The 21807-nt window shown below is 46.9% G+C and overlaps 1 protein-coding gene and 1 long non-coding RNA gene across 3 annotated transcripts; one reads left to right on the top strand and one right to left on the bottom strand.

The window, feature by feature from the left end:
* Positions 1 to 593: 593 nt before the first annotated feature.
* Positions 594 to 3208, bottom strand: LOC125394693 (uncharacterized). The gene is made up of 3 exons (XR_007230304.3): positions 3005 to 3208; positions 2309 to 2603; positions 594 to 1105 (listed from the first exon to the last, which is right to left on the bottom strand). It is a non-coding gene; the product is annotated as an uncharacterized LOC125394693 (long non-coding RNA).
* A 4322-nt stretch (positions 3209 to 7530) lies between these two features.
* Nfe2l2 (NFE2 like bZIP transcription factor 2) lies at positions 7531 to 21183 on the top strand. Of its 2 annotated transcripts, none has more exons than XM_085680938.2 (5): positions 7531 to 7606; positions 17490 to 17756; positions 18398 to 18487; positions 19029 to 19193; positions 19515 to 21183. In XM_085680938.2, exons 2-5 carry the CDS (start codon positions 17493 to 17495, stop codon positions 20736 to 20738), a joined length of 1743 nt encoding a protein of 580 aa, XP_085537064.1. In that variant the 5' UTR covers positions 7531 to 7606; positions 17490 to 17492; the 3' UTR covers positions 20739 to 21183. The 2 variants fall into 2 exon arrangements, with proteins under 2 accessions (XP_085537064.1, XP_085537063.2); XM_085680937.2 differs by lacking the exon at positions 7531 to 7606 and adding an exon at positions 13563 to 13754.
* Positions 21184 to 21807: the final 624 nt, after the last annotated feature.

Below are 21807 nucleotides of genomic sequence, written 5' to 3'. Positions count from 1 at the left end.
TGCCTTCACACCAATACACTAAAATAAAGTTAAATAAATTATATGTAAAATTAATTTTGATAAATGCGTGGGCAGGAAGCAGTACATTGTTAATCTGTCATTTTTCTAGCATGTGAACAGTGACGTCACAAAACCTTGCGTCAGAATTCTCTGCCCTGAGAGTGGGTAGTTGGGGTGTTGGGGATCAGTCCCAGGTGCTAGCACATGCTAGGCACAAACTCCGTCCCTGAGCTCACCTCCCCAGCCGTGAAAGTCCTTCCCTGCTAGAGTGTGAGCATCTTTACCCAGACCGCTGTAGTGTGGAGACAGAGCCAGGGCCAGTGCGGGTCTCAGCACCTGCCCTACTTCCCCAGGCCTCTCTGATGACCAGCTGACTTTCACATCTCACACCCCAGGGACAGCTGTCTTCTGAAGGATCAGTTTGAGTGAAACAGAATCCGCCCACCACACAGCTCACCCATTTAAAGCCCATTCAGTAGCCCAGGTGCTCACAGTTATGTAATCATCTATAGTTAATTTTGTCGCTCCTAGAAGGAGTCCCAGGCCCACTAGTAGCCACTTCCTATTTATTTTCCTCCAGTTCCCCAAACCCCTGATAACCACTCAGTTATTTGTTTTTTTTTCCTTCCAGATTTGTCCATGCTAGACATTTCAAAGAAATGAAACATTCTGTGACTAGCTTGACATGATGTGTTGAAGCTTCGCCTTGTTAGACCATGTATCCTGTGTCTTCATCCCTTTTCATTGCCGAATACTATTCCATTGTGTGGGCATAGCACATTTCAAATTGTGGAACATTTGAGCTATTTCTACTTCCTGTACTTCCGAATGTTGTTGTTTGTTAGACTCACCTCCAGGATTTCAAGTCCTGATGTTTTCTTTATTCAGTCAAAGTCTCTAGGGATGGCTTCAGGCGTTCTCGCTACCTGTAAAGGCATCCCACTGGGTTCCAGTTGCAGCGAAGATTGAGAGCCTAGTACCTTAGGGACCTAGCTCAGTGCCTGGTGCACGTTGGATGTACCTTGTGTGCGGTGATTTAGAAGCTGATGAGAGCGCTGCCTTCGTTGCTGTTCTTGTGTTTGACCACAGCCGTGTTTCAAGTTACCTGGAAAATGTTTGAAATGCAATAACTATGGCTTGAGTTCTTTAATACCCCACAAAGATTTACACGATGCCCTGTTGTCGACAGGCTTTCCCGAAAGAACCAGCAGGACTTTTCCATGAGGTTTTCAGGAGTGTGGATAACCTGTAGTAAGATTGTGGAGAAATAGCTTGTTTAAATGGCTGTGAGGGGGCTAGAGAGATGGCTCGGAAACTAAGAGTGTTTGCTGCTCTCTAAGAGGATCCAACTTCCGTTTCCAACACCCATGTCAGGTGGCTCACAACTGCCTATAGCTCCAGCTCCAGCTGAGGACCTAAGGCTCTGACCTCCCCTGGCACCTGCATATATTAGCACATATCACACAGGCGCACACACCGCACACACACCAACAGACACATAATTTTTAAAAGGCAGTGAGAGCCAGGAGCATGGTGGCCATCCCTGCAATTCCACCTCCTAGGGAGGATTGCTGGCGTTGGAGGACAGCTCGGCCTGCAGTGCAGAACCCTGTCTCCAAACACAGGAGGAGAATGGAATGCTCACACTGGGGCGGGTGTTGAGTGTGGATTCTTGCACACTTCATTCCTAGCCTTTGTTTTCTTTCTCCAAAGAAAACTCTGGAATCCCCAGGCCAACTTTTAACAGCTCTCGTTTTTCGACTGTGCCTGACTGTTCTAGGCCACTGTATAATCCTGACCACAGTGATCAGTGCTTATATTGCTGAGCTATTTCCTGATTTGCACATTTGGAACTAGAGGCCGCCTTTGCTTATGGGTGCATGAGGGGTGGGTGGGGGGCTACTGGGTGTGCCCTTTGCAGCTGGCCTGTACGCTCTGTGCACACCTCTGCCCTCACTGCTTCTGCTCAGTGCTGCCAGGCAGAGCTGGTTGGGCTCCGCCCCAGCCATTCCCACAGCTGCTTGCTGGGGTATATTTAGTCACCTGTCAGGAAGCTGGTAAAACTCTGACCCCAATTGCTTTAAGATTTGAAAAATGGTATCTTATTTTTATATTTGTTCTTAAAAGACTTGAAAACCCTTAAAACCCTCCTTGGGGAGGGTTAGTACCTCCCATATTTGAGAGGCAGGACATGAATGTTGGGCTGTATTGATTGTATGTTTAAACGACTGGCCCGTTGAAAAGGCAAGTTGGAATTTCCTTTGTCAGATCTAATGCTCTTATGAATTCTGGGGATCTGGAGTCTCACCTCTGCCTAGCCCAGGACGTTAGGTTGGAGGGGAAGTGGTTGCGGTTGGTGCCTGCCGCGGCAGAGCCTTGCAGAGTTGTGTCCTCCGGTTGGGATTACTCTGCGGCTGTGGTTCTTACGGGTGACCAGGAATTGGGACTCTGTTGGTTCGTTCTGCCATACTGGAGCCCCGAATTGGTTGATTTTCTTGAGACAGGATCTCCTACTGTAGCCCACCTTCAGCTCCCTGCGGTCCTCCTACTTAAGCTTCACTGGTGTGAGCTCACCTGGCCTAACAAGCCAGGGAATCTTGTTTCTGCGAGTAGAGAATGTTGGAGAATCATGAGATTTTGTTGTTAAACCAACAAAGTCTTGGTAATGAAAAGCACCCAAAATAAACGCACCATTTTTTTATCTGCAGTAGGAAAAACTGCCAAGTTTTGAAGTTTGTGTTTTTGCTGCTGGCAATTCTCAATGAAACAGTGAGATATGCATTAAGAGACACCCTTAAAAGTCTGCTTTACTTTGTGCTGCTGGAGGGGGGCGTAGGGAGGACGGACTCACCCCCACTCCTGTGTTCCTAGTGGTTCCCAGGCTAAGAGTAGGTCTCTGTGGACTGTCTCATGTGTCACTAGAAAATCTCTACCTGGCTTGAAGCAGCTGGTTCTGACCAATCCACGGGCCACTCCTGGAATGTGGGGGGAGGGGACCGGGTACCTTGACACTCTCCTCATTGACCTTGACAAGTACAGTCCTCTGTCTCCGGAGACGTGGGTCAAAATGGCTCCTCCAGGTAGAACACTGGCTTTTCTCAGTCAGCCGGAAGTCCCGAGCTCCAGTCCGGTCTGCGTCTTCTGTGCTTCAGTTGGTCAAAGTTCACATGATAAGGCTGTGGCTGTAAGGTGTCGGCTGTGCCCTGCAAAAGACGATAGTGGAGAGAAGAGACACTCTGGAGTTCTGTTAGCAGTTCACCCTCTCCCTGTGAAGATAGCCCGTCGCTGGTGTCTCAGGGCATGCATGTACTTCTAGAACCTGTGGGTACTGAACCCCTCGGATGCTCAGGTCCTCCTTGTGAAGTTAAATTGTTAGGGGTAATAGAGCACACAGAATGCAGGCAGGTGAACGTTCTTTCAGTTGCTTGACTGCAGTCAGAGGGCCAGCTGCGCTGCTCACTGGCAGTTTCCCGGACTGGGGAGAGCAAAGTCATATTTGTTGAAATCCTGCTACTACCAGACCCTAGTTCTGGTCCTTGCTCTTAACAAAAGTCTACATAGAAGCTGGTGAGATGGCTCAGTGGGAAAGTATGGGCTTGCTGTGTGAGCCTGACGTCATAAGTTCAGTCGACCAGAACCCATGTAAAGGTGGAGAACCTTCTCAAAGCTGTTCTTGACCTGTACAAGCGCCATACACACACGCACATGTCCGCAGACACATATCATATGACAGTAATAGTAAGTCTATGTAGATATCTGTTATAGTTGACAGAAGCTATTCGGAGTGGTTAAGCTACTTCCCAGGATCACACTGCGTGATCAGAACAGGGAATCCGCGTGTCCCCAATCCATGCTTTCTGGCTCCCAGAAGTTTACTGCTTCACTCCTTTATTCTGTCCGTCTCTAAAGGTGAAAGTGTTTTCTCTTGTTAGCTCCAGAGAACGAAGGTCTCTTTACAAAATGCTAGAGAGTTCTGCCAGTGGGGCAGTGTGCCCCTGTGCCCGGCTTCTCCATGGAGAACAGACCATGGTACAGCAGCTACCCGAAGGCCCCGTCCTCTGCCTCCTGTTCTTAGACCCCCGGCTGCACAACATTGGTGGACACTTGCTGTCTTGTTTGTAGGGAAACCCATCACCTCAGAGAGCGAGCTGCTTGTGCCTTTATTCTCAAGGAATGGAGGCAAAAGGGAGAGACCGAAGATGGCTGTAGAGACCAGGCACGTTTTCCTGATTGAAGAAGAGTGGCTGGCCCGATCCTTTCCCACCCAGGGCCGTGCTGCCTGCAGTGCTGGACACTGGGGGCTGTAGCTGCAAGGAGGCGGCTGGTCCTAAAAGATGAGTTATCGCTGTTCTTGTTGAGTGTGTTAGGAGAGGTAGAAACCATGCCGCGTTAGTTTTCCCTCGTGCTCGTCTCACCGGAAGAAGTCTGAATCCTGAGGTGAGAGCGAAGAAAGCTGTAGATGCGACACCACATTCCCAGTGATGCCAGGAGACTAGCCTAGCGGTCTGTGGGTGCGCGCGCACCCTCTCTGACCCCTCGAGGGAAAGAGCTAGTGTTCTTGAAGAAAATACACCTAATAAGTATTTCTCTGCTTCCTGGATTGCAAATGTCTGGCTTTTGCTTTCTGGAGACTCGTGGTGGCAGACTTAGGCTCTTCTAGTCCGGGATGGTCTTAAGCTCGCTGCGTCATCAAGCCTCTACCTCCTGAACGCCGAGATTCCGAGGCTGCAGCTTGTGCCCAGCTTCCAGACCACAGAGTTTTTTTTAGTGGACGTTTCAGGACGCTGTGACATTTGTCCTTCTTTAGAAACTCGTATTAAGGCTGGAAATCTAGTCTGGGAATAGCAGAGCACAGGCCTAGCATGCACAAGGCCTAAAGCTCTCTCTCTAGAAGCCTACCCTGCTCCTCCCAAAGATAATTGCTTTATCTTGAAAGGTGTGTGTTGAAAGGGTGTATGGCAATACTCTTCAGATACAATACTTCTTCTTGTACTGAAAATGTTCAAGTATTGCTGTAGGATTGGAGCTAATTTTTCTGTAACTGGCATTTGGTCACAAATGATATGAAAAATGTGTTTGGTCATTTGAACTGTGACCTCAGACCTCATGGTTTACAATGAAAAAAAAATTTTTTTTCCTGAGACTAAATAATGTATAGTTACTCATTGAACAAATATTCATGAGGTCTGCATCCAGACTTGCACAGAGCGAAGGTTTGCTTTAATCTCTCAAGATAGTGCAGCAGTTGCCCTTCAGGGATGAGAGTTTCTGAATTCGCTCTTTCTAGTTACTCTGACCTTTGGCTCCTGTTCTGCTGAATTACAGGGTGTGTTTTATACGGTGATTAGTGTGATTTCATTAGTGGTGTCTGTTCTGCTGAGGTCTGCAGTCTTGTGCTTGGCAGTAGATGCTTAGTAAACACAAGGAAGAAGTGTCTCTAACTGCTGTCTAGGAGCTTGGTGCTCGGGACAAGTGACGAGCCCATGCCACCACCACAGAAGAAAACTTCTGCCTGGGGTGCTTAGGGTGTCTAGAAGATGGTAGCATTTTCTCAGGTGTTTGGGTTTTCTAGCCTGTAGATTTCATGGTTTTGGTTTAGAGGCCCCTCAGTAAAGCTGGGGAACAGCCAGCGTGAGCTGGCCTCCGGTGGCTCCTGTGCCGTGCAGAGAAGGTTAACGTGGGGGTGGAGTGGGGGTGGGGCTCCAGTTCTCCAGTGCAGCTATACTGCACCTGAATCACAGAGTCCTGGCAGCCTTGGGAGGTTTTAGAAAGGGCAGAGGGCCTGGGTTGACTGCGGTCAAGGAAGCTTTTGTGGGCGGACTGGAGGCTGGGAGATGGTGAGAGGCCCATGCTGTACAGTGGGTATGAATGTCTTTCTAATGGCTTGGTCCGTTTGCCAGCCCATGTGCTTAGGATCTGTAATTGTAGCTACACTGCACTTTTTCAGTTTGAAAACATTTAAAACCAGAGATGGTGACACATGCTTGCATATCCAACATGTGGAAGACCAAGAATGCAGGGCTAGGCCGAATACAGTAGGCTTGAATCCAGGCTCAGCTACATGAGACCCTGTCTCAACTCCTACCCTTGCTCCTCCCTAAAAAAAGATAATTTTTTTTTTCTTTCCCAAGACAGGGTTTCTCTGTGTAACTCTGACTGTTCTGGGACTCTCTCCATAGACCAGGCTGGCCTCGAACTCAGATCTACCTGCCTCTGCTTCCTTAGTGCTGAGATTAGAGGCGAGACTGACTCATGGTGGGCTTCATTGTGGATCGTGTCTATGACGTTGTAGCAGTGTAGGCGCTGGCACACAGATGATCAACAGGTGGCAGCTGCCGTGGTCGCTGTTGTCATGTGTCTCGGGAGCTTTGGGATGTGTAGCCGTGTGAGGTTTCCATTGGCCACTTGGAAAACAAATCTCTCCTCCAGCAGCAGCTGAAGAGCTCGGGCTTCCTTGCTCTGTTGTATTCTTGACCATAAATGTTCTCTTTTCCTGCCTCCTTCCTTAGCACTCTCTGACCTTTTTATATGGAGCCTGGTTTCCAACCAGTCTCAACTGGGAATGAAAGCTTTGAGCCCAGCAAAGGCCACGTACTGCCCAGGCTCCCTGGGGACCCTCCAACCTGTTGCTGGATCCCTTCTTATTAAATGGGTTAATAAGCCGTCACCTAGGATGCCTCCCAGGCCTGTCTCTTCACTTGCACAGTTCCTTACTCGGGGGTTCTGGCCTAGGAACCGAGTGTCCTGTCTGTCCTGTCCGTGTAGCTGGATAGAAAAGTCTGGAGAGCAGCCACACCTTTGGAGGAAGACTGAATCCCAATGCAAATGGAGCCGACCTACCTCCTTGTCCTCCACTCACCCCCACCCAAAGGTTTTAGTATTGTTTTGTAATATCTCTTCCAAAATAACTTTGGCCTTTAAAGTCAGCAGAGCAGTGGAGAAAAAGAAAATCTCGTGGGATCTTGAGAGAGAGCTGGCCCAACTGCGAGGCGTTTACATTTGCCACTCTGTTGCCACCAACAAGCTATGGCCTCACCTTCTATTTTCCGCTCAGTGGCGAGACCCAGAAGCTTAAAAAGAAGCTGCTTTCTCAGTTCGCTACAGGGATAGATTTATTAATAGGGTTGCTGCCGTGCCCTGGCCTTCTCCCTTACATGTTAAAGAAGCATTTACATACTTTTTTCATATAAAGGATCATTCTGTGAGGACAAGCATTATCTTGGCTTTCTGCTGTGTTAGAGCCCACTGTGGGGGTGGGTGGGTGGGTGGGTGGGCACTGTCACCTACATGGCTAATATGGCAAAGCTGCTCAGTTCTTCCAAGCTGTAGTGTGCTGTCCTTTGTCCAAGCAGCCTCTCCAGAGAGGGACGCTGGGGAATTGAAGCCTGTGTTCTAGAGAGGGCGAGAGCTCGCTCCGCAAGATCCCCTGCCTGCTTTGGCGCTCACTGTCGCTGTGTTCGATGTTTGCTGGCAAACGTACTAAAGCTCTCTGTGCTTCCATTTCCTCACTCCAGAATGACGATGACGTACTGCCCACTTGGTGGATTGCTGTGCATCCAGACGAGGCGGTACAAGTTTTGGAACACGTTTTTTGAGCACGTAGAAAGTATGTGACCAGTGGTGGCTGTTATTGTTGTAATGTAATGCCTGCTTTATCCGGACTTAGCCTGTCCGCAGTTGTAACCTTCCACTTTCAAAGATCAGTGTGGCTAGTGTCTCACATAGCAATATAGTGGGTTTAATTAAAAGATAGACATTAATTAAGGAAAGAATGTCAACATTAATTTTAAGAAAGTGAAACTAAGATACTTTAAAACTCCTTTTTTGCCTTTATTTTTCTGTATATGAGTGTTTTACCTGCATGTGTGTCTGCACCACATGCATGCCTCATGGTTTCAGAGTCAAGAAAAGAGCATCAGATTCCCTGAGAATGGAGTTACAGATGCTTGTGAGCCGCCTGTGAGTTCTGGAACAGAACCTGGCTTATCTGGAAGAGCAGCAAGTGCTCCTAACCATTTCCATCCCCTAATAATCCTTTTTAAGAGACCCAAATTGCAATCAGCAACATGAATGCATTTTGAAATGTACACATCTGAAAGTAGTTGAAATATAATTTCCAAGCTCAGGATTAATTTATGTCTTTATTTGGAACAGAGAGTAGGATTCCATCAGGTTAGTCGTTGAGAGCCCTCTTTTGTGATTCCGATTCACACTGGCTCTTTGAGATAATTACTAACAGATACCTAGAGTATTTGGAAGGGCTGCCGTCCACACTTGTAGCCCCAGGAAGTCATTAGCTACCCAAAGGATCTGCTTAGATAGAGCACTCCTAAGGAATGCTAGGCCCCTAGTGGAGGCCGCTGCAGAGCTGCCCACCGCTGCCCACCGTGGCAGTCCCTAGCCACTTTGCACGCTTGAAGTGTGGTGAGTAAAACTGAGAAGCTGGGGTTTTCATTTTAATAAACTTGACATTTACTGCTATTGGCGGGTGAGAGCCAAATACAGAGCTTCAGTAGAGAGTTCATGGAGAGATGTGGGAAGGGGAGGGAGGAGACCTGCCTCTGGGGACAGGCCTGGCACTCCCCTCCCCCACCAGAGACCTGCTTGCCTCTTCCGAAGAGGCCCGAGTGGGAAAGGGCAGAGCTTGTCTCTTAAAGGGACCTTTTGCACCTGCTTACAGACTGCTAGGGATGTAGCAGCCATAGGACCCAGGGCTGGCCAGGGTACTGCCTGAGTGCATCCTTCCAGGTGCCAGGCCAGCATAATCTATAAAGAGCAGAAACTGCTTTTCTGTAGATTGCCTAGTGCTTATCCATGCTCTGTAGCTCAGGATTGGGGCTTGGGGCTGGTGGGCGTGGCATGCCTTTGGTGTTTCGGTAAGACTATATTTCATGCTGTCTTCTGGGTAAGATTTATTGTCATGTGCTTGAGTGTATTTGTCACTTTCTAATATCACAGTAATTTTTGTTACATGTTCAATAATATTTGAACAAATCACATTAAATACATTCTTCAAATTGAATTTACTGTGTTGTTTTGTCATTGTGTCTAAGCTGCACACAATACCATGACATATTACTCACATTGTATCTCCTGTAGAGTTGCTTTAGTGTATACTATAAGTACTTAAAATTAATGTATATTTCACATTAAAAATTAATTTTCAAAAAATTTAGTTATATTTTGGACATCATAAAATCATAAACACTTAGAGGAATGTGTGTAGGAATCTTCCCACTCAACCCCACCCTTAGGTGCAGAAGCCAAGGCTGAAGGGGTCTATAAATCAGTGATGTCCAATACCAAGTAGGGCCTGGAACCCACCTGTTCATCTTCACCGTGACTTGGCAACACAGCACACCAGAGGTTCCTGTCTTGTGTTACAAACTGAAAATGGTTCCCTAGCACAGCATTGCAGGTGGTAAGGAATGCTGCCTTCCCCCTGCCCTGCTCCCCCCACATCCCCCTCTCTCGCCCTCCAGTGAAAGGATGGCATGTCGTTCTTGGGCAGTGTAGGTGACAATAGGTAACACTTGCATGGGGGTGACAATAAACTTTGCTCATCCACTTTGGAAAATTCCATCCTGGTTTTCCTATTCTAACTTCTTAAGTCACAAAGCCTGCCAGAGACGTTTTGTTTTTTGTTTTTGTTTTTTGTTTGTTTGTTTGTTTGTTTTTGAGACATGGTTTCTCTGAATAGTCCTGGCTACTCTGGAACTTGCTTTGCAGATTAGGCTGGCCTCAGAGTTTGACTTGCTTTTTGAGGTGGTGAGGAAGAGGAAGGACTTTGTTCTGATTGCCCAGGCCTGCCTTGATGTCGCTGACCCAAGCCCTCAGGTGAAGATGTCCCAGGTGTGGAGAAGGGCAGCTGGAGCTGCAGGCACAGCCCGTGTGGGCGCTGTCTTGAATGCTTCCTCTTCCCTGTGTTTTCCTCCTCACACAGAGAGGGCACAGGAATTACATAAGATGCAAATGGAGGTTGTGGCCTCCAAGCACACGAATGTCAGGGCCAGTGCCCGAGAGCTGTCTTCCTCGAGGAGGGCAAGGGCTGTTGCCTAATCCCCAGTCCTGGGAAGCTGTGGCCCTAGCAGTCAACTTTGTCTCTGAGTACTTGGTCTGCACCGCCCGGGCCTTTTTGGGTCCACGCTAGTTTCAGGCAGTTTGTTCAAGGTCAGGTTGCTCTAGAGGTTGACAGGCAGTGGTTGGGACTGAGGGCTGCTAGGCTCTTGCTGGGTTAAGCAATGGTGCGGCCTTGGAAGAACCACTTGCTGCTCAGAACCACTGGTTGGGAGGGCAGGCCTCCATGGAGATCCCACCTGGTCAGATGCCCGCTGGCTTTCTGATAACAAGATTTCACATGTCAGTCCCGCACAGTAGGCTTTTACTTTTTTTTTTTAATTTATTTATGTTTTGGTTTTGATGTTGCCCTGTTTAGTTTGGGCTGGATTTGCTGTGTAGCCCGGCCGGTCTCTGGTTTATGGCAGTACTTCTTTCCGCCTCTGCATCCATCAGTACTGGATGGCCAGGTGTGTGCTAGTTCACCTGGCAACAGTGTCAGCTGTGTCTGCTTCCAGAGACATGCACAACAGTTGTTGAGCTTTCTTTCATTTTCTTAATTTGTTTAAATTTATTTTTGTGTGCATTGGTGTGAAGGTGTCAGATCCCCAGGAGTTAAGAGAGAGCTGTGAGCTGCCATGTGGGTGCTGGGAATTGAACCCGAGTCCTCTGGTAGAGTAACCAGTGCTCTTAACCTAGCTGCTGAGCCATCTTTCCAGCCCCTCCTACATTTTTTGCTTGCTTTGGTGTGAATATTGAGTTACCAAGGAGCCTATGGAGAATGCACTGTCCCCTCCCTTCACCCTTGGAATCAGCGTTTGTGGTGGAGTCCTGGTTCTGCTGGTTGCTGGAAATGTTAGTTAAGAGAGATACCTCTGCCCCCAAAGCTTCAGTGTGCTCATTAAGAAATGGAGATGGCAGTGTCTGGGCTCCTCCCTCATAGGGGAAACACTCCTGCAAACAGTGAGCCCAGGGGCTGGAGAGCCGGCTCGGTGGTTAAGAGTGGTTGGTCTACTGGCGCGGTCTTGGGCGTCCCTGTAACCCCAGTGTCTTGGGGGAGGATTACTAGAGCTCGCTGGCTGTTAGCCTGGCCAGAAAATGTGAACTCCAGATTCAGGGAGGGACCCTGCCTCTTGAGTAGTAAGACTGAGTGATTAGGAAGGACACCCTCCTCTGGCCTCTGCTCACATACTTAGCACATGCATCCACACATGAAAAGGTTTTTCTGAAAGCACAAAATGTGCCGGTTGTGGTGGCTCACGCTTTTAATCCCAGCACTCCGGAGAAAGAAAGGTGGGTCCCTGAGTTCCGGGCCAGCTAAAGAAACCAACCCTCTCTTGAAAACAACAACAAAAAGCCCAAACTGAAGCTCATTGAGAAGGGATGGTGAGCTAGAGGTCTAACTCTTCCCTGCCAGCCTGAAAGGGATAACAGAATTAGAGACATAGATGGGGTGGTTTCCAATGTTGTGCCCTGTGCCCCTAAGCAGGTTGTCTTCCCCACTTTGCAAAAGGAGAGGACCTATCTAGGTGATTCTGGCAGCCCTTTCCGTGGTAGCATTCCGTGACCATGTGGCATGAACAGTTGTTCCCATGTGATCTGAGTCACATGTACTGAAAAATCCACAGGAAAGAAGGAAGTCTTGGGATGAGAATTTTCCCTGAGCTAGAGAATTGGGCCTCTTTTTTGGATTTGGGGAATGCACACAGTTGAGAACAAGAGAAAACATCGGCGTTGTCAAGCAGGGAGCCCAAGAACACGAGGTTGGAGCTGTGATGATGATGATGATGATGATGATGATGATGTGTGTGTGTGTGTATTGGTTTTTCGAGACAGGGTTTCTCTGTAACTTTGGAGCCTGTCCTGGAACTAGCTCTTGTAGACCAGGCTGGCCTCAAACTCACAGAGATCTGCCTGCCTCTGCCTCCCAAGTGCTGGGATTAAAGGTGTGCGCCAACACTGCCCGGCCGACTTTTGTATGTTCTTACTGCCTTGGGTAGCTTTCTTTTCTGTTACTGGCTCAGGCTAACCTTGAACTCATAGCCTTGCTCCAGCCTCCCAAGTCCTGTGATTGCAGGGGTGTGCAACCCTGCCTGTTGCTTTCAGAGACTCCCTTGAGCTGAGTCTTGGGAACCCAGACTTAACCCACATCTGTTCCTGGTGTTCATGGTCGTGTCTGCTCTGCTTGATGACAGTTACTGCCTCTGCTGTGTCTCTGTGACTTTAGTGACGCTTCTGTGCTGCCTGGGGTTCCGCCGTGCTGCGCCTCGTGTCTCGGAACTCGTCAGAGACTGCTTGTTTATCTCTGGGTCCCCTGCACCTCGGCTGTGGCCTGTGTGTGTCCCCGACGGGTGCACAGACAAATGCTACACTTAGACTGGACACTACGCTTGCTGGTCTTCACCACTGCGTTTATGGATACAACCACGTGTTGACGAGAATTCTAGCCACTAGCGCCTATTACTTCAAGAAATACTGCTTGCTCTCGCTGTCCTCAGTAGCACATGGACTGACACAGAGGTCGCGTGCCCTCGGGGAGAGACAGTATGCAAATTGATGAGGTGTTCCCTACGGAGTCAAAAAGCAGTTCATACTTGCTGGGTGGTGGTGGCCGCACAGGCCCTCAATCCCAGCACTCTGGGAGGCAGAGAGGCAGGAGGATCTCTGAGTTGGAGGCCAGCCTGTCTACAGAGTGAGTTCCAGGATAGCCAGGACTACACAGAGAAATGCCCGTTCTCAAAAAACAAAGCAAATCATACTCAAAACAGTTCATAATTGGAAAAAAATAAAGTTAGCAGACCTTTTGGAAACTCCCCTAAAGGTGCCTGCAGTTCATTATAAAAAGCTTTCTGAGGGCTGTAGTCTAAATACAATTTAGTACATGATATTAATATCTGAAATCCCTCAGCACCACTGCCATCTCTACAGCCATATCTCAAGATTCCAGGGTCTCTGACTGTACATTTAGTTCTTACCCACCCCCAAGCCTGGGTGGGCTGTCTTGATTGTTGCTATTTTTAGCTGTTTGTTAAGTGGCTAGATCTGAAAGTGACCTTGAAAGTTAAACTAAACAATTTAGTTTGGGGACCCAAAAAGAAGATAAAGGAAGAGCCTGTGACTGGAAGCCTTGCTCCCTTGAGCTGACTGTCGGAGAGGTCAGGAGTGGAGACAGCAGGCCCTGGGCTACCTGCCTAGACTACTGAGCTCGATTCCACTCAGTGAGGTGAAGCAGGCCAGGAAGACGGAACCGGCGCTCCTGAAGGTTCTTTTGGCAGTGAGCTGTGCATGCCATTCTGACAGTAACTGCAGTCTTCATAGAGTGCTTTCCCTCACCCTGAGGACTGCCTGCCACATCCAGCTCTGCTCCCGAGTAAGAGCCGTCGCCACCCCGCTGTGACCCCTGTAAACCCCCCTTCCCCCCATGCTCTCCTCCAGAACAACCCGACTGTATGAGAGCCCAGTATGACAGAGCTGTGTGGGTCCCACAGCAAGTGGGGTTACCCACTGTTTGGAAACGAACTAAATGTCCTCTGTGGTTTCATTTTGACCACGTTACAAATGGGCCTCTGAAGAAAGCCCGTCTTCTGGCGGCCTTCACTTTCCAGTTTTGCCTGGTCTTGCATCATGCGTCCCAGGTGATGGGCAGCGTAATGGGCGGGAGTTCCAGTAAGCTGACCGGATCGCGTTTCTTCAACCGGGTGAGTCATGACTAAGAAGCCTGTTTGAGAACAGGAAGCAGCCCGAGAAAGTGTCTGCACACGGTGACCTGCCGGCCTGAGGAAGTAGACCACTTCCTAGCCTAGACAGGGGAGGTTGGTCACAGCCTCGGGAACAGCACATCCGTGAGCTAGGCTTTGTGTAACCTTGTGGAGTCATTCGTTCTTGGTGGGACTTGGAGAATTTCTATGTGGTTAGAATCTCTAATATTGAGGGAAGAAAGTTTCTGTAGAAGGAAAACTTGGGTTAGTGCTGAGTGTTGAGAGTCTGCCAGGTATATGCGAGGTGCTTTAGATCATGTTCTTTCTAATTTGTTGTGGTTACTGTCATAGACTTAGCAATATCTGTGCTTGATCCAGTTAGCAGTAAGGCCCTCTTTGCTACCGCTGGAATTTTTGTTGAAAAACAATTGGCATTGTTTTGTCTACCATGCCATGCCATGTGGGGCAGGAGGAGCCTTAGAGAAGAAAATGGGTAAATATTTATGTCGTCTCTGATAACTCTCATCAGGTTGCCTTTCAGTCTGTAGAACATGAGTCATGTTTTTGTCGGATTTTATTCCAGAACATTTGGGTATTGTCTATGGGAGGGAAAAAAGCTAAACCAAATTTACCATCTAGATGAGTAACGTATGACCTGGACCTCGCAGTGCAGTCTGTGAGAGGGCAGCATAGCAGGTTCTCGCTCCGGGACTCTGTAGCAGCTAATGTTTGGATGGAGAAGCAAATGTTAAGCTACGGTTGTTTTCTTTGGGAATGTGTGTATTTCAGGGTGTGCATACGCCTGTACCCCGGCATTTGGGAGGTTGAGTCAAGAGGATGATCAGGTCAGTTGGGCCTTCATAGTGAGATCCTGTCTCCCAGGAAAAAGGAAAGAATAGCAACTTTTACTTGAAAGTTGGAAGCAGAGATCAGTTTTTATTCTAGGCTAAATGATAGGGACAATTTGTTCTTTTTAGCAGTTTATTAAGATACTGTTCTTGTAGGGCTGGGGACGTGGCATAGTGGGTAAAGACACCTGCCCGAAAGGCTTAGTTCAATCCTGGGGACCCACATGATAGAGAGAAGCCATTCCTAAGCTGTCCTCTGACTTCTCTTCATTCTCTGTGGCTCATGTGTGATGTAGGAGGTCCTATTGTTTATGTGTTGCTTTCATTGGTTGAATAAAGAAATTGCCTTGGCCTTTTGATAGGGCAGCAATTAAGTAGGCAGAGTAGACAGAACTGAATTCTGGGAGGAAGAAAGCAGGGTCAGGGATTGCCGCCATGGAGCCAGCCGCCAGGCCAGACATGCTGAATCTTTCCCTGTAAGCCATGATCTCGTGGTGAAAACAGATTATTAGACATGGGTTAAATCAAGATGTGAGAATTAGCCAGTAAGAGGCTAGAAATAATGGGTCAGGCAGTGTTTTAATTAATACAATTTCTGTGTGATTATGTCGGGTATAAGCTAGCTGGGCGGGACAGAACAAGGGGCCCCCTCCGCCTCATACTACATATGTGCCCCCTCATAAAATAACACAAACGTTAAGATACGATTTAAAACTTTTCAATCATATACAAAGTCACAGTTTAGTGAATAACTTTAATTTAGAATGAGAATATCATCTTTGCTTAATGTTTTTCTCTTTTAAAATTGTCTAAACATGATAGATGTTTGTTCAAAGAACTAAAATTGGCTCGAAACACAATATGGTTCCAGTGTTCAAGGTCTCTCTCTCTATTCATGTAAAGAGATGTTTATTTCAAAATGGCATGAATTTGTTGTCCAACTGAAGAATTCCATGAACCTGTGCTGGATTAACCCAGATGGCAAGTGATTAGCACACATTTGAATATAACTTTCTGTTGGACCAGATGGCGATTTAACATCAATTGTCCAACATTTTGTTTCTTACTGTCTTTTGTATCAGCCAAGACTGTGGCAGAATTTGGAACACACTCAGGAATCTGTGAGAACAAACAAAACCTTGAAACAGTAAGTGGCAGGCGGCCTTGCCCCCCCCACACACAAGGCTCGCCCCTGTACTCGCCCCTATACTTGGGCAGTCTAAGGAAATACCTGTTGGAATGCTGTGCGACTCTTCCCTACTTTTGATTTCCTCCCCAGACTGTTTGTGTGGCCGTCCCTCCTGCCCCCCCACACACAAGGTAGGGATCAGGCCCTAGCTGCTCTTCAAAGCCCTGGCTCTGAGCAGTTTTACTTCTCCTTAGGCACTTCCCTTCCCTGCTGTCTGCTGTCATGTTCTTGCTTGTTATGGGCGCCACCCTCGCATTTCCTCTTCGATGATGTTCAAGCTCCGCACAGTAGTGGGTCAGGGATGGGTCTTTGTGGAAGTCATGCGCCAGTCACAGGGTTCCTTACAAGAAATGCTCAGTGCTTATTTGGTCATTGCCACTCAGGCTGTGGGCCTCCCAAGCAGCAGTGTGAGTTAACAAACTTCTGCATAACGCTTTCTTCCAGTTCTACTTTGAAGGCTTCATACAGTAGCCAGTATCTGAAGCCAGGTCATCATGGCGCACACTTTCGGAAGCTGGGGCAGGAAGATTGCTCCAGTCCATCTTGGACTCATTATGAAACACTGTCTTAAGGGAAAAAAAGTCAAATTTCAGACATTTTCCTTCTTAAACTTGTGTGGAAATCTAAAACAGCAAAACAGTCCAAGAAGAGACTCGCTCGCTGCTGCTGCTGCGTTCTGATCAGAATGTCTGCGTTCAGGTCTATGACCACAGCACTCTGAACGTGGCCACGCTGTTTCCGCTAAGCAGGATCAGCCCTGGCTCACACATACATCACATGCATCCAAGCGACCACAGAGGCTCAAAGAGTCTTGGACTGGAGTTATGGTCAGTTGTGAGCCGCATGTAGACGCTGGGAGTTGAACGTGGGTCTTCTGGAAGAACAGCTGGTACTCTTAACTGATACGCCCTCTCTCCAGCCCTGTTTGATTGTTCTCAGTACAGGTGATATGGAAACGGACTTCAGCTTTCTAAAAACCTTTTTAGATTTTTTCAAAAACTATAGTTATATATGAGAAAAACTGTTCTGGGGTTGGAGAGATGGCTCCAGTGTCAAGCATAGTGACCCATACCTAGCACTTTGTGGGCGGAGGACTGCCTGGGCTACACGTGATCTCAGAATAATACTAATTAAAATGAAAGCTTGGCCTCTCTCTCAAGATCTCCCCATGTCTTAAATGTGATGTCTTCAGTCTCTGCAGAGCAGTGCTTGTTTTGAAGAGTGTTTAAGGTGTGAGGGCCTGGGTCAGTGGTGTGGTGCACTTAGCATATACTGCCTTGATACTTTTGTAGATCTGTTTACTAATCTGTTCATGACTTAGACTAAAGCTCTGTAGCAAATCTGTTTCTCTGTAAACTGGGTATTTGCTGGACGAGTTAAAGCCAAACCCTGTCTCAAACATGAGTGACTCAGGGCATTTGCTGTAATTTCAGTTCTGAGTCGATATGAGATTTTAAAAAACACACTAATGTGAAATGTGCATAGCTTGTCTGTCTTTATTGTTATTTAGTCATTAATGATTCAAACTGTGACTAGAATGGCTGGCTGTAGATAGATCCTGTTACTTTTAGTGAATGGAATTAATAGCGTTCTTCTAGATGGCTAGATCTGCACTCACTCAGAGCGAGTTTGTATTCTCCCCCTTTGTGGACCATCTTGACCATGGTTTCTCCTTCCTCTTCTTTCTTAAAAACACAGGACATGGATTTGATTGACATCCTTTGGAGGCAGGACATAGATCTCGGGGTAAGCCGAGAAGTGTTTGACTTCAGTCAGCGACAGAAGGACTATGAGCTGGAAAAACAGAAAAAACTCGAAAAAGAGAGACAGGAGCAACTCCAGAAGGAACAGGAGAAGGCCTTTTTCGCTCAGCTGCAGCTGGATGAAGAGACAGGAGAATTCCTTCCAATTCAGCCAGCCCAACACATCCCAACAGACAGCAGTGGATCCGCCAGCTACTCCCAGGTACGCTTCATTCTGAGGGAAAGAGTGTGGCAGGGTCTAAGGAAAGCTGAGTGGACCACCTGGATTTGAGTTAGTTGTCTGCTGTCTACCATGTGTTTTGTGACCAGGTCAGGCTCCCAAGCTTAGCTTCCGGATGAGCTCAGTACTTGCGCTCTTCTTAGGGGATCCCTGTGATGACGAAGACAGATCCCAGGGAGCACAGATTGTGAATCCCAGAGAACCCTGTTGGGAGCAGCAGCAGTAGTGTTGGTAGCCATGGCTCACAGTGTTAGGGCAGGCATGGCCCTAGTTGTATGAATAACTGACTTAACGTACTATGTTAAGTAATGTGTTATATACCCGTAGACAACTAAAGCCAATAGGCTTAAATCGTTTGCCCAGATCACTCAGGAAATTAGGGGAGGTTATTGCCTAGCACGAGGCCCTGTGTTCAGTCCTCCAGCACTGTTTATTGGTGGGGAAGGGACACTAAGGTTTGACCCCAAGTGATCTGGTTTGAACTTGTGCAACAAACTGATTTCTGAAGTATCATTAGTTTATAAATATCATTATTTTATGAACAACTCGATGCTGGTCACAACTCTTAGGCTCAGCAGTAGAACTTTTAATAAATTCCTTTGTATCTTTCCCTTTTAATCCAGGTGGCCCACATTCCCAAACAAGATGCCCTGTACTTTGAAGACTGCATGCAGCTTTTGGCAGAGACATTCCCATTTGTAGATGACCATGAGGTATAAAAACATTTACTTAACAGCAAAATTCTCTTATCTGGTAGTAGACCCTTTAATGTGTCCCCAATTATGAGAATAGAAGAAAATTTTAGAAGGAAAAATTTGATCAAAGAAGTTCTTTGTCAGGGAAACCATACAGGTATCTATACAACCTTTAAAGATAAGACCTGTACACAATACTAAACCAAGTCAATTTTACTTGTATAGCTAGGGGAAAAAATGAATCTGAATAATTTTTCAAAGAAAATGGATATAGATTAAAGAACAACTATTAGCCAGTGCTTCGGTTAACTTTGCTAGCTACTGTAGATAGAAATTAAGTCCTAATGATGATTTTTGTCCATTTTGAAGTATACCCTTAAATACATGGTAACAACCGAGTAAATTATACATGTGGAGTCATTTGGGAAGGAGGAAATGCCTTGTTTGATAGAAACAATGATCAGAAATCAGAGCTGCAGACCCCGCTGCTGCCGTGTGCTCTGCATGCCTTTGCTCTCATTCATGTAAACAATCTTAGGTTTCTTCCCCTACATTTCAGTCACTCGCCCTGGAGATCCCCAGCCACGTGGACAGCCCAGTCTTCAGCAGTCTGGGTCAGGCTCAGTCCCTCGGCAGCTCTCTGGAGACAGCCATGAATCTAGACAGCATGCAGCAGGACATGGAGCAGGTCTGGCAGGAGCTCCTTTCCATTCCCGAGTTACAGGTACGCAAGTTCTGCGGCCCCAGTCATCCTGGTTCTTTATTATTTACATGTCTCCTACTCATGGGAAGAAATTGGGGGTGTGTTTAAGTTGCTCATGAGAGCTTCCCAGGCTTGCTTAACCATATCATTTTTAGTTAAGCAGGCTGAGTATTTCAGGATAGATTCCAAGTTGAAAGCTAATTTAGAGCTTTGACAGCCTTGCCTATCTATTGAAAATGAGAATTCTTGGAGTTATTGAAAAGAACAGTTTGGGAATGGGGGTAGAGAACTGATGTAAACAATACCTAGCCTCTAGTCATACAGTATGAACTTCTTTTCTAGTGTCTTAATACTGAAAACAAGCTGTTGGTTGAGACTTCCACTGTTCCCAGCCCAGAAAGCAACCTGACAGAGATTGACAGCAATTACCGTTTCTACCCCTCCATCTCCCCGCTGGAGAAAGAAGTGGGCAGCTGCAGTCCCCATTTCCTTCACGGTTTTGAAGATTCTTTCAGCAGTATCCTCTCCACAGAAGATGCCAGCCAGCTCAACTCCTTAGATTCAAATCCCACATTAAACACAGATTTTGGTGATGAGTTTTATTCTGCTTTCGTAGCAGAGCCCGGTGGTGGTAGCAGCATGCCTTCCTCCGCTGCCGTCAGTCAGTCACTCTCTGAACTTCTGAGCGGGCCCATTGATGGCTGTGATCTGTCACTCTGTAAAGCTTTCAACCAGAAGCATTCTGAGAGCACAGCAGAATTCAATGACTCGGACTCTGGCATCTCCCTGAACACTAGTCCCAGCCGAGCATCCCCAGAACACTCTGTGGAGTCTTCCATTTACGGAGACCCACCGCCTGGACTCAGTGACTCTGAGATGGAAGAGCTAGACAGCGCCCCTGGAAGTGTCAAACAGAATGCCCCTAAAGCACAGCCCACACATTCTTCTGGGGATCCGGTGCAGCCTCTGTCGCCAGCTCAAGGGCACCGTGTTCCTGTGCATGACCCGCACTGTGAAAGTACAACAGCAAAAGAAATGCCTGAGAGTCCTGGTCATCAAAAAGTCCCATTCACAAAAGACAAACATTCAAGCCGCTTGGAGGCTCATCTCACGAGAGATGAGCTTAGGGCAAAAGCTCTCCATATCCCGTTCCCTGTTGAAAAAATCATTAACCTCCCTGTCGATGACTTCAATGAAATGATGTCCAAGGAGCAATTCAATGAAGCTCAGCTTGCACTGATCCGAGATATACGCAGGCGAGGTAAGAATAAAGTCGCCGCTCAGAACTGTAGAAAAAGGAAACTGGAGAACATAGTAGAACTGGAGCAAGACCTAGGCCACTTAAAAGATGAGCGAGAAAAGCTACTCAGAGAAAAGGGAGAAAACGACAGAAACCTCCATCTCCTGAAGAGGCAGCTCAGCACCTTGTATCTTGAAGTCTTCAGCATGTTACGTGATGAGGCTGGAAACCCTTACTCTCCTAGTGAATACTCCCTGCAGCAGACCAGAGACGGCAATGTGTTCCTGGTTCCCAAAAGCAAGAAGCCAGATACTAAGAAAAACTAGGTTCGGGAAGATGGAGCCTTTTGTTCTGAGCTAGTGTTTGTTTTGTCCTGGTAGAACTTCCTACTGTGATGTGAAATGCAGAAACACTTTATAAGTAACTACGCAGAATTCTAGCTACGGCTAGTGTAGAAATAATAGGAAACTTTATAAAGCATTAAAGTCTCGATGTTGAATCAGTTTCATTTTAACTCTGGAGTTAATTTCTTTGGGCACCACTTGGGCTAGTTTCTGTGTAAGTGTAAATACTACAAAACTTATTTATACTGTTCCTATTTGTTACATTCATAGATTTATATGACATCTGGCTAAAAGCAAATTATTGAAAAACTAACCAAACCACTATACTTTTTTATATACTGTATGGACAAAAAGAATGACATTTTTATATTTAGCTCTGACAAAAATTAAAGGAGCTAGCACTAATAAAGGAATATCATGACTTAAATTACTCTGGATTGTTTAAGTTTATCCACAGCAGTATTTTCCATAGGAGAATCATCCACCTGCCACATTTGGTTATATTACATTTTGTTTATTTTACATGGGTTTCAAAATTCAGAAGCATTTCATAATCAGCATGGTAGTACATGTCTCTTATTCTCAGCAGGCAGGAGGTAGAGGCAGGAGGATCTCTGAACTCAAGTCAGCCAGGGCTGCATAGGGAGAGCTTGCCTCAAAGGAGACAAAAATAAAACTTTTTTTTTAAATGTTTATTATGTATACAATATTCTGTCTGTGAGTATGTCTGCAGGCCAGAAGAGGGCACCAGACCTCATTACAAATGATTGTGAGCCACCATGTGGTTGCTGGGAATTGAACTCAGGACCTTTGGAAGAGCAGGCAATGCTCTTAACCACTGAGCCATCTCTCCAGCCCCCAAAATAAAACTTTTTTATACTAAATGTGGTTACTAGGATTGTCATACTAAGGAACTCGTTTGTGCAGAGCAGAGGTGTGCCTGCTGAGCAGTACCGCAGCACAAAGGACAAAGGCAGTGAGATCCCTGTGTCCTGAGAAGTGGCATTCTGAGAGAGGCTAGGAAACATGCTATGATAAGAAAAGGGATTGA

This window comes from Myodes glareolus, chromosome 21 (genome assembly GCF_982192425.1).
Source record: "Myodes glareolus chromosome 21, mMyoGla1.1, whole genome shotgun sequence".
Classification (NCBI taxonomy): Eukaryota; Metazoa; Chordata; class Mammalia; order Rodentia; family Cricetidae; genus Myodes; species Myodes glareolus.
The sequence above is the reverse complement of the archived record's forward strand: the minus strand, read 5'-3'. Positions and strand labels throughout refer to the sequence as shown.

What these genes read in the sequence shown, in the direction of transcription:
- Nfe2l2 (XM_085680937.2), top strand. Translation starts at nt 13,695, where the DNA reads ATGGGCAGCGTAATGGGCGGGAGTTCCAGTAAGCTGACCGGATCGCGT. An exon ending in GATCCGCCAGCTACTCCCAG is followed by an intron (nt 17,757 to 18,397) that starts GTACGCTTCATT and finishes CTTTTAATCCAG; the next exon opens with GTGGCCCACATTCCCAAACA. An exon ending in TTTCCATTCCCGAGTTACAG is followed by an intron (nt 19,194 to 19,514) that starts GTACGCAAGTTC and finishes CTTCTTTTCTAG; the next exon opens with TGTCTTAATACTGAAAACAA.